The 11,620-nt window shown below is 43.6% G+C and overlaps 1 protein-coding gene across 1 annotated transcript; it reads right to left on the bottom strand.

Moving 5' to 3' along the window:
* Positions 1 to 790: 790 nt before the first annotated feature.
* LOC110855136 (heat shock 70 kDa protein homolog) lies at positions 791 to 2,457 on the bottom strand. Its single transcript, XM_035855817.1, has 3 exons — positions 2,390 to 2,457; positions 1,137 to 1,942; positions 791 to 1,092 (listed from the first exon to the last, which is right to left on the bottom strand). The coding sequence occupies exons 1-3, from the start codon at positions 2,455 to 2,457 to the stop codon at positions 791 to 793; spliced, it is 1,176 nt and encodes a 391-aa protein (XP_035711710.1).
* Positions 2,458 to 11,620: the final 9,163 nt, after the last annotated feature.

The following is an 11,620-nucleotide window of genomic DNA, read 5'->3' on the forward strand; positions in this document are numbered from 1 at the left end:
AAAAGGAAACTTATCAAAGCGACCGTATTGCTGCTTATCATATTTTAAAATAGGATTTTCTTTATAATTTTTTTTCCCTATATTATCTATACATGGTTTAGAAATAATTGAATAGTTTGGAATTAAAGGATTTTGAACTTAAACCGGCTGGTTACGTATAAATTAGATTTAGGAATTTACCATTACGTATAAATCAATATCGAGCTGGAATTTGGTTTTGGATAGCATGGGAAAGATAGGGTTTTTTTCCTATCCCACTCATGTCAGCCAGCGTTACGTAATTTATGGACGGCGCCTTAAGGATTACCGTGCCGGATTTCATGTTTTTAAATCAATTTCTAAAAATCGGTATGGGTCACCCCATAGGATCACATAAAAATTTACCAATTTCATTTCATATTCGTGCATTAGAACCCATAAAAAACCAAATTCCAGCTCGATATTGATTTATACGTAATGGTAAATTCCTAAATCTAATTTATACGTAACCAGCCGGTTTAAGTTCAAAATCCTTTAATTCCAAACTATTCAATTATTTCTAAACCATGTATAGATAATATAGGGAAAAAAAATTATAAAGAAAATCCTATTTTAAAATATGATAAGCAGCAATACGGTCGCTTTGATAAGTTTCCTTTTTTACGTTAGGAAGATTTTGTTTTTGGAAGGCTGGCATTACGGTCCTGCATCTGATCCACGACAGACTGCAAGAATGGCAAATTAACAACTGACACAATTATCTGGACCTAAGATGGATTTGATTTTTTTTACTCACCTCTTATTTTTTTTACTAAGCTAGCCTAGCAATCTCCTCTCGGGTAAGATTAGTTCGCTGAGAATCTATCCTCACCTCCTTATTTCCACCGGTGGAAATGATTTTTGCCGTCACATTCAAAATTCCCTCTTTATTGACGTCTATGGTAACGTCAATTTTTTCCCGTCCCACCGGCCCAGGTGGAATCCCGGTCAGGCTAAAAGTTCCTAGTAAATTATTCTCTGTCGCCACTTTATCCTCGCCTTCGAACACTTTGATTGTGACCTCTGTTTGATTATTAGTGCTCGTGGTATACTGCTTGGTCTTGGTGGCGGGAACTTTTGAATTTTTCGGAATAATTATCGAAAACACATCCCCCAACGTTTCAATTCCAAGTGAAAGTGGGGCAACATCAGAAAGTGAAATATGTCCCAGGAGCCGGGCTTGTGAGCCGCTTTGCATCGCGGCATAAATTGCTGCCCCCTTGCGACAACCTCATCCGGATTTAGTTTCATATTCAGAGTCTTCCCGGGAAAACAATCTTGAAGCATTTGTTGGACTTTGGGGATTCGAATGGACCCCCCGACAAGGACCACGTCATCAATGTCGTCCGGAGTTAGGTGGGCTTCGGCAAGAGCCTTCTTCACCACATCGATCGTTACGAGGAAGCTGGCATTATTCATTTCGTTAAATTGATCCTGGGTGATGGCAACGCTCAAATTTTTATCAGGGGTGACAGCTTCCGCAATTACGGTAACCGAAGAAGTTTCGGAAAGGCCAATCTTTTCTTTTTCGCAGATATGCCGAATTCTTCGAAGTCTTCCTTGGATAATTGTGTCGCGATCCCCGGTCCGGAGATCAATTCCGTGTTTCAGTTGAAATTCCTTGAGGCAGTGATCCAACATGGCGTTGTCGAAATCTTGTCCTCCCAAATGGTTGTTTCCTCCAACAGCCTTCACTTCGATTTCTCCTTTTTGTATGGCGAGAATCGAAACGTCAAAAGTGCCACCACCCAAATCATAGATGACGACGTTCCTTTTGAGTTCGTCCGTGTAGGAAAGACTGTACGCGATAGCTGCCGCCGTCGGTTCATTCAGGATACCAAGGACGTTTAGCCCCGCCACTTCTCCGGCGTCTTTTGTGGCTTGCTTTTGTGAGTCCGAAAAGATATTGGATTGAAGAAAGAAACTATCTGGGAGTATATTGGTGAAAGAAATTTCAAAATCCGAGTAAAATTGGATTTTTGGCGTGGATTTGAGTGAGTGAAAACTGGAGTGAAAGCGTTTTTTGGGCATTTTTGAGTGGGTGTGGCGGGCGTAAATGTGGCCATGGAGTCAAACCAATTCAGGGTTTTAGTACACTCATGGGTCCCTACCACATATCCAAAGGGCATCAAGATCTGTTATTATCAACCTCGCAAGCTCCCCTCCTAAGTAAATCCATGTAAATAATTCGTGGTAAATTTTATTGCGTGAACACTAAAATATCGACCAAGCGAAATAAATTTACGTAAATTCTTTGGTCCATGACCAAAAGTTATTTAAAGAAATCAAATCACAAATGGGATTATTATGGCGATAGAAAGGCAGGAAATGGCCGGAATCTACCGGAAAACTGTTGCATTCCTTGACCTACCTGAACCCAAAAATCTGGCGGAGGAGGAACTTCTCAGTTGGAGGAACACTTTTCGATACGGGAAGCATCTCCGTGGGGCAACTTCAAGTAGGATGGAATTAATTATAATTAACCAACAAGGAATTGTAATTTTCCCTCAGGTTTCTATAATACGAATTATTTTTATTTAGGCGTTTCTTCCCAAAAATATGTACAACATCCGTCACTACCCTCCACCCCGATTGGTGTGCTGGAAAACGTAACCACCAAGCTGGATGGAATAAGGGATCAATGCTCTAAATTTTCCGGGCCATATGAAAACCCCCAGTATCGTGGAATTATCAACAACCTCGTCAAACTACAAGGGGAGTTGGACCTTCTAAAGACGGAGGATCCCGAGTGCGTTACCAGAAAAAGGGAAGTTCTGAGGGATATCATGCAAGTAATTAGAGACGTCTCGAACAAACTTCACCCTGAAGATAAATGCGAGGACTGCACTTGAACCCTCATTTAATATTAATTCAAGAAATTCTTGAAGCTTATTTCTTATTGGTTAACATTAATATGAAAAGTGCAAATAAATAAATCGACACAATTTAAAAGTTACCGTGAAATCACAAAATAGCACAAAATCTTTTCAAACATTTAAATGCAAAATATGTACGAAAATGTCTGAATTGGGTAAATTAGAGGGGAAACCTATTATTGCATAGTTCTATCTACGTGAATGAAGGGTAAATTAGAGAATTAGAGAAGTAAAGTATTATTACATAGTTCTGTCTACATAGTACGTGAATGAAACCTACGTACTTATTATTAATTTTGAACCTAAATATGTACATTCATCCATCCACTAAAGAATCCAGGGCAAACGTTGGTTGGTTGCTTTGTTCTTTAGCTTTCGCACACAAGTCTGACTTCGATCCCACCTTAATGTTATTCTCCGCTACATGCCACGTGTCTGCACAGGCTTATTGTCGTCACGAACGTAACGTGGCCTGCCAGAGCCACCAAGTGCCAAATTTTGGCTCTAAAAAAACGCCCTGTAACAATATTTACGTTGAAATTATTAAAGACGGACAGGTAGAGACCAGTGGTTATGGCGTCGGGTCTTACTAGGAAGACTCCGCAGGTGTGACCCCGAACTAGCAACGCCAGTGCATACATTCGACTGCAAACAATATACATATGCATGCCAAATAATTCTCTTATTCATTCTTGTGTGGGAGGATAGACTATTACATGTAGTAGAAATTCCATTTCAGTCAAATCGGCGATGGATGTCCATCACACATTTGTTCAACTGTATAAATCTAAATCTTTACATACCCATTTCTTCAGCGACCACATGTCATTTTAACACGTAAATTTCGCTACAGTGCCGAACAAAAATTAAAAAATGCGCCGAATGTATATCGTTGAAATTGTAGGTCGGGGTCACAACTGGCTAGTTTTCCTAGGTAAGCACCGTACTGTGAAGTTGAAATCGCAGGCTATGGTTTCGGTTATGCAACAAATATATAACCGACATTTATGTAACGACCTCTAAATTTATGTAGAGACATTTATGTAGAGACATTTATGTTACCCAACAAATATGTAACATGACAACCTGATTTGTTGAATATTTGTTGTTTGCATATTGGTCGCCTACATATTCGTCGGGCAGCATAAATATCGTTGACATAAATCTCGTTACATAAATGTCGGTTACATAGCTGTATTTACATATTTATCACCCCATTTTTTTTTTACTTGGTCTTTCATTTCCAGCAGGATTCAGTGAAATATTCCAGTGAAATATTCCACTGGCCCAGTGAGTGATTAAGACCATTCACAATGGACGAGGACACCCCTACACCCACCGTCTTCAAGCCAACATTCCAATTCGCACCTTTCGTCCACAGAAGAGAGAACGGCAATCCAGTCGCACGGAGCCGCCAAAAATTTCCCATTGCACCCGACACATTTAACTCTCAAGAAATGCCGGTTGTCAAGGCCGCCCCTCCATTTAACCACGAAGAGATTACCACAAATATATTTAGCCATCAACAACCTGCCGACGCCAAACCTGCCACAAAACCCAACTACACACAAATTCGTACAGTGACCTCATTCATTCCACAAAGCCAGCTACAAATTCCCACTGCCAATCCCATCAATCCCGTCGAGCTACAAATTTCCCCTGTTAATTCCGCCATTCTAGTAAACCATCCAAAAGTTCTCGCTGCCAACCCACTTAACCATGCACCTATTCCCGCCATAAATTTCACCGGCGCTCCACGAAACCATCCACATATTTCAACCACCCCTCTATTTAACAGCACCACCCCTAATCCCGCCAATCTACTAAACTGCCCAGAAATACCGACACCTTCTCAATTTAACTACCAACAAATTTTCCCTCCCGCCGCCCCTTCCCCAGATGCTCATGAGCAAGAAAAGACACTTCTGTACTCTCAAATCCAGCGCCTAAAACACCGTCACCACCAAACCTTGTCCAACCTTGCGGGATGCGACGATACATCAGTCATCCTACCTAATCCAACTTGTATAAAGTCTCACACCACAGAAAAATTTAGACAGCGACATACCCAAGAAACGGAGCGTGGCACGGAAGAGATTTTCCACACTCGTTACACCACCTTGCAACTTAACCACGTTGTCAAGGAAATTGATAAGTTTAAGTTGGGAACTAAAAAAACATACGAAAAAATTTGTGAAGAATATGAAGCCAAACTTTTACTCGAACTAGAGCAAATTGAAAACATCCAGCTCAGTGTGGTTCAATCGTACGATGAAAGGCTAAAAACCCGCTTAATCGAGTTAATTGTCACGTCATCCCTGTCTCCGTTTGATCCCGCCGTGAGATTCAGTTTGATCCAGGAATGCGAGAAATTGAAGGGGGATGCAAAATCAGAATTCAAATCAAAAGCGGTGAATTGTACGTTTGACCTGGATCAATTTGACGTGGGGGGCGCGAACATTCAAAATATTTATGATTTACTCCAATCATCGCTTTCAGAAAGGGTGGAAAATGTACAAAATACGATTGACGCTCTGCACGAAATTCATTCCCAAAATTTTTGTGAGCAAGCGGAAGCCCTGCAAAATAGATTCCCGAACGACTTGGAAGATACTGCTGAATTTAGTCGTGCCCTGGAGGAAATTTTACAAACCGTTAAAACCCAATATGCCGAGGAATGCCCGAATATTGGAAAAACTCAGTTTTTATCGGATTTTAAATCAATGAAAAACCATCTACAAGAGTTAAAAAATGGGTACGAATTACAGTTTTCTATCCATTTATCCCAACTCATCGGCAAACTAGGGGCAGATGAGGAATCAATTATCGAAATGTATGAATGTCTCATTTATCGAATCTGTCGAATTTATCGAATCTGAATCGAAGAATTTTAAGAATCCTGTGAAAGAGCAGGTTTGGTCAACTTCATTAATGCCAAACCCCTTAATTAGTATGCCGCTCACCTCCATCATCTCTTACAAACCAGAGACAATGTTGGAAAACAGCTTCGTCACAACCTCATCTGAGATATCTCTATTCGGCGTAGCCAACCGGTTCATAATCGGTCAACACATAGGTATCAATTAGGTATTGCTAGGATATATAAGCGAAAGCGCAGCCACCATAAAAGAAGGACGGTCGAGGAAGTATTTTGTGCTACTGCAGGTTACCTCTCCCAATATTATTGGGAGAGGCAGAGTTCTGCCTGTTTGTACAAGTAATAAATAAAACCTCTCTAAGAAAAGTGCAACCAAGTCTCATCTCGCCTCCCAGTTATTACGCACACACCACAACGACGACGACGATCGTCTCATCTTCCTCATCACCACCATCACTGCAGTCAACCCCCCATAAACGGAACTTCACATTGGTACCCACGGCGGCCTCTCGTTGTCAGAAGGAGAGAAGGACGCCGCACCCCCTCACTCAACTCGCCCCATCTTCACGACTGCAGTGTGACGAAGTGTCACAACGACAAAAACGCCCCATTCCCTCTCTACCCCCCATCTTCACGACGTCGGTGTGACAGACTGTCACCCAGGTAAGTAAAAAAAAAATTTCCATGACTTTCTAACCACCCCCCCCCCCCACACTCTCCCCCCTTCACCATGTTACACGATCCACCATTGGTCGGTACTCCGTCGATATTTTACAGCAAAAAATTTGAGTTCCCACCACCGACCATACGTCCACAATTCCCTAGAATCAGGTACCTGTCAGAAATAAAAAGGACGGGGAGAAGTTTGGGGAACACTTCTTGCCCATAGGGGCCCCTACATTTCAAGTACACATAGAAGACTTTATGAATTTATTTCCCTTGACTGCGGAGACAGCAAGGACGAGGTCATTTTTCAGTCCTTTTTGCACCTAGTAGGCCACAGTAGCCATTTTTTTCGCCATTAAGCGTATTTTTCTAATTATCGGTTCACGCTCCGAGGGGGCGCCGATATATTTTGAAAATCATTTACCCTGTGACAGTAAGCCGTACGAAGTCCGTTGTTCTCTCCAGCCGTTAGGGCATCCTCCGTTTCATTTAGCGTGTTGGTAGTTATAGCTATTTTTCCCATACCTGACTCACATCACTTTGTCATAAGAGAGAGCGGCAGCTCGTTCAACTTGACGGAATTGAGGATAATTTCATTTCTCGACATCGATATTACAGATCCAAAACCACTAACTCCACATCGTCCTCCCCGAATCCTCGTTCTCCTCCTACTTACCGGTTACCTATAACCACATACGATCCACATTTTCATCCGGCACGCCCACTAGACCAATATTTTTCGGCGGACGAGTCGGCCTTACATCTGAATTAACCCCCCCCTGAATTATAATCTCACACTCTTGGTCCTCATAATTTTGGTGCCACGTCGATTGGCCAATCTCTCCCATCAGCGAGGAACTTTCCAATTTCAACATCTCGACCCCAAATCGAGGTTGTTCCGCATACTTTTGGTGCCACGTCACTTGGTCAATCTCTCCAACCTGCCACCCCCTTTCCAATTTCAACATCTCCACCTCAAAACGAGGTTGTTGCTCCTCACCACGATATCATTTTGAGTCCAAGACGTTCACCCCAACCAGAAACTGCTTCTCCTTCATCACCTCTCTCTTCTGACCCCGATAGCTAAAATCCAGTTTCGAGTGCAAATCAACTACCTGCAGCATCCATCCCTGCGACTTTTTATCTCAAAACTAGTATCTTGCCTCCCGCTACTTTCTATCCTCAACCAACCGCCAGCCCCCAACGTCTTCCATCAACCACCACACTCCACTCCAAACCGCATCTCAAACATCGTAGTCTACGAAACCTCCTGCACAACGACTCCGTGCCCATCACACCCTCAATCCTTATTGGTACCACAACATCTTTTACTCCACCTCCCAGCAGTGGTTGAGACCCTGCCCAAAACAACCTTCCGCTCCTCAACCACCACCATTTTTTCCTTTCATTATTGCATCACCCACTCTTTTCCAAATGGGGACAACTATCAACGACATCACCATCTCTCCAGGATGTTCACTTCCGACAGACACTAACTCTCCTCTTTCTTTCCCACAAGTGCCCACAAGTCTGTCCTAATACGGAGTTGGAACCTTTACCAACCCCCGCGGCACCTCTCTCTGCTAACATTTTTGTGCCACCTCACGTTCTACCTTCCTTCCAACCTGTACCTCCACACCATACCAACGCATTCTATCGACCACCTTTCCCTCCCTCGCATATCTCGACCATTGATGGCGACTTCTGCGCCTGCCCACCACACATCTCTCACATCGACAATTTGACGGGGTGGCCCACACCCGCTACATCTTCTTCCTACGATGCAGTTTTCGCCCACCTCATTCAAGCCTTAAGGTTTGCTTGCATTCAAGAACGTAATGCACACCCCCCATTCGTCAATCCCCGATCGACCAACGACCCGCACTTTGTCTCTCTCTTAGCCCAACAACTTCCCTCCCAATTACAACAAGGGATTGGTACATCCGACATGAGGCCTCATGTAGTCTCTGCAGGTTCAGATTCTATTCATATGTTAGATGCACCTCGCCCTCGTTCCTCGGGTCAGCACATGACCTTCCCAGATTCCCCACCGACGGGTGGTTTTAGACACAATAACTACCAACAGCGCACCTCACAGGGTAACCGTAACCGTAACCATAGGGGTAGATCTTCGTATTCCATCAACCGTGGTGGCGGTTTCTCTACCCGCCAGAATGTACATAGCCAATTCCATATCACAGCACCTTCGAATCACTGGCAATCCAGGAATACAGAATTCCGAGACACACATCACATACAGGATGGTGTCGGCCGTAATTTTGGTGGAGGTGGGAGAGTTCATTCTCGACGACGCTACAACCCCAATACTAACCGGCCTCGAAGTGAAAATCACTCGTTGTATTCTCCCCCTAACGCATACCCCCGCCAATCAAGTTATAACTCACTGCCTATACATACTAACTACAATCCAAATCGCTCCTCCTCACATACACCAAATACCTGGCGACCAGATCTATTAACTCGACCTAATCTACCTACCAACCTCTCCCGACCACTTTCCAATTCTAACCCTCTACCTTCTTCACCCAGCCAACGCCTCGCCCCCCACACCGCCGGTGGCAACATTCCTTTTCCTTCATGCCCCGATTGCGTCGCCTCACGACACACGAATTTCTCTATCCCACATACTTTTAAACCAGGCAGCGTTTGACCAACCTCTGCCCCTCGGCAACGTTCTAAATTAGAGCACCATATTACACTAGCTGTAATAATTATATACGTATCACGGCGAACCCAGGATGGTCCCCTTGACTATCCCCGTAATACAATAGTAATAAATAGTAATAATTACCGGTCACCCAGATAGCTGTATTAATTCTATACGTATCACGGCGAACCCAGGATGGTCCCCTTGACTATCCCCGTAATACAATAGTAATAAATAGTAATACTTACCGGTCATCCAGATATATATATATATACGTAGTCTAAAACCTACCTATAGGATTTACAAAAAAAAATATATATATAAAAATCCACAAGAGAATTCTTTCTCCTGTGTATTTTTTTGCCCTTTTTCATAGGTGATTTTCGATATCTAGGATTACGTGGACATCCCTCATTCTTTTGTACCACGTAACTATTACTTAGAAGCGAAAACCGGATAGTCTACCATATTAAACAGCGGTCGCTCTATGGTCCCCACAACCATTCGCCGCATTAAATATATAAGAGAACTAACGACGCGATAATCATAAATCCACAGGAGAGTTCCTTCTCCTGTGCATTTACGTTGCATATAGACTTCCATGGGCATCTCCCCTAATGAGTACCCTCACTCCCCTACCTTAAGATTTAACACTAGTAAGCTCCTCCTGGTCACCTTCGTCTGCACATTTTTCCAGTATTAGGCAACCTTCGATCTATCATTCAACCAGTAGCGAATTGTCAGCTCAATTACATTAGTTTTCTTTCTTAATCGCTACTACGTACTTCCCCGTCTGTTCACGAACCACGTACGCGACTCAGCAATACGTTTAGTATACCGGTATCTTCTACTCTACCTCTATATACTCAATCGCTACAACACTTTGTCCAATCTCACTATACCTCACCCCCGATGTTATTCTCAATCCATATACATTTTGGACCAACTGGACCACAATATTACTCTCCTCGCTTCTGGGCTCATCTCCCATGCTGTTCACAAACAATTAGCCGTCTCACTTACAACGATCCGACCCCCCGACCACAATCTAGCTCCAACCCACCTCCTCACCCCTCTTCTCCACCTCACCCAACCAGCGTGACAACGTTCAGACACCTAGATTCATATGACTCCTATCCCACACCATGCATCGGATCCTCCCTGCCTAAATACGCCCCTTTGCGTCAATACTTCCCGCATAAACAACCCCCTTTCAATTTTTTTGAATCTAAAGGACACCTTCCACTCACCATAAGTTGGCCTCATTATTTTCTCGCCTTCCATTTACTCTGGAAGTTCCCGATCTCCCTTCTCCTACTTCAACGTTTTCAACAGGTAACCCAGACTTCCCGACTCTGAAAGTGAAGACACATCGGTGAACCTCAACTACGCCTCATCGGCTCCAATCCTGTTTTTTTTCACGACGATCATTCTCCAACTGCATAACCCAACATTCAACCATTGGACTACAACCACTTGCCAGTGCGCTGCCAAACACCAAAACACGCCACCATGGATCCACTCCTGCCATGCTTACCCGACATCACTTATCTCTCCCAACAGAACCGCCCGTACTCGATTATCTTGATGCTGACAGACGAGGAAGAACTTTTATTGGTCTCAGAATTACGTCGCCTGTTCAAAATGGGACACCACCTCACCCATCTTCACCTCAAACAAATTTTTTATGTATTCGCCACAACAGTGAAACCCCCACGCTCCAACAAGTTTTGTCACGCCACTTCAACCGTTGACATTGCGTAGTTCGACGAATTTTGCAATAGACACCCAGAAATTATCTCCCACCCTTCAGTCCTCACCCACCAAGGCGCTTTCGACACCTGCAGCAGGCACAATCAAGCTTTGTTTACCCTCCCCTCCTCAGCCCAAAATACTGAGGAGGCACATGGGTCACCAGTTATCACCCCCACGACCGCCCCTTCCTCAAATCTACCCCCGAATTTTAAGACCCGTCCCGGAATTCTATCTTATTCCGCCTCTCGTCGTCACTCCACACGTCCCATCAGATATCGACCACGCCATAGACTCTTACACACTTCCGGCCTGGCGCAACAATTTTTTAATCCTCCAAAGACCACCCCCCCTTCAATTTACAACGGATATTTCTTTTCTTTACACCGAAGACCTCCTCATCCATGCCCTCCCTAATCTCCCCCTGCTTGCGGCTCAACTTCCGGCGACTCTATCCCTCTCTCTGCCGTCCATCTGAACCCCCACACCCCACCCTTCTCGTTCTTTCAACCAACTCAGACACCCGTTTTACCCTCTCAGCACCATCAATTTCATTCAGAAGACCAACAATTAACCACGGTTACAAATTATTGGAGATATTGGAAATTTTGTCAATTTATTTCAACAACAAAAAAAAAATTCACCACGGTTACAAATTTTTGGAGATATTGGAAATTTTGTCAAATTTATTTAGACAGCAATCAATTAACCAACTGTTACAAATTATTGGAAATAGTTCACATTATTGGATACAACAAAAAC

This window comes from Folsomia candida, unplaced genomic scaffold (assembly GCF_002217175.1).
Source record: "Folsomia candida strain VU population unplaced genomic scaffold, ASM221717v1 Fcan01_Sc011, whole genome shotgun sequence".
Classification (NCBI taxonomy): Eukaryota; Metazoa; Arthropoda; class Collembola; order Entomobryomorpha; family Isotomidae; genus Folsomia; species Folsomia candida.

Bases quoted from the DNA above. Each gene is read 5' to 3' on its own strand.
- LOC110855136 (XM_035855817.1), bottom strand. From the start codon at position 2,457: ATGCTTCCCGTATCGAAAAGTGTTCCTCCAACTGAGAAGTTCCTCCTC. The intron at 1,943-2,389 runs GTAGGTCAAGGA...ACTCCCAGATAG, and splicing joins CGCCAGATTTTTGGGTTCAG to TTTCTTTCTTCAATCCAATA. The intron at 1,093-1,136 runs GTTGGGGGATGT...AAAATTCAAAAG, and splicing joins CTTTCACTTGGAATTGAAAC to TTCCCGCCACCAAGACCAAG.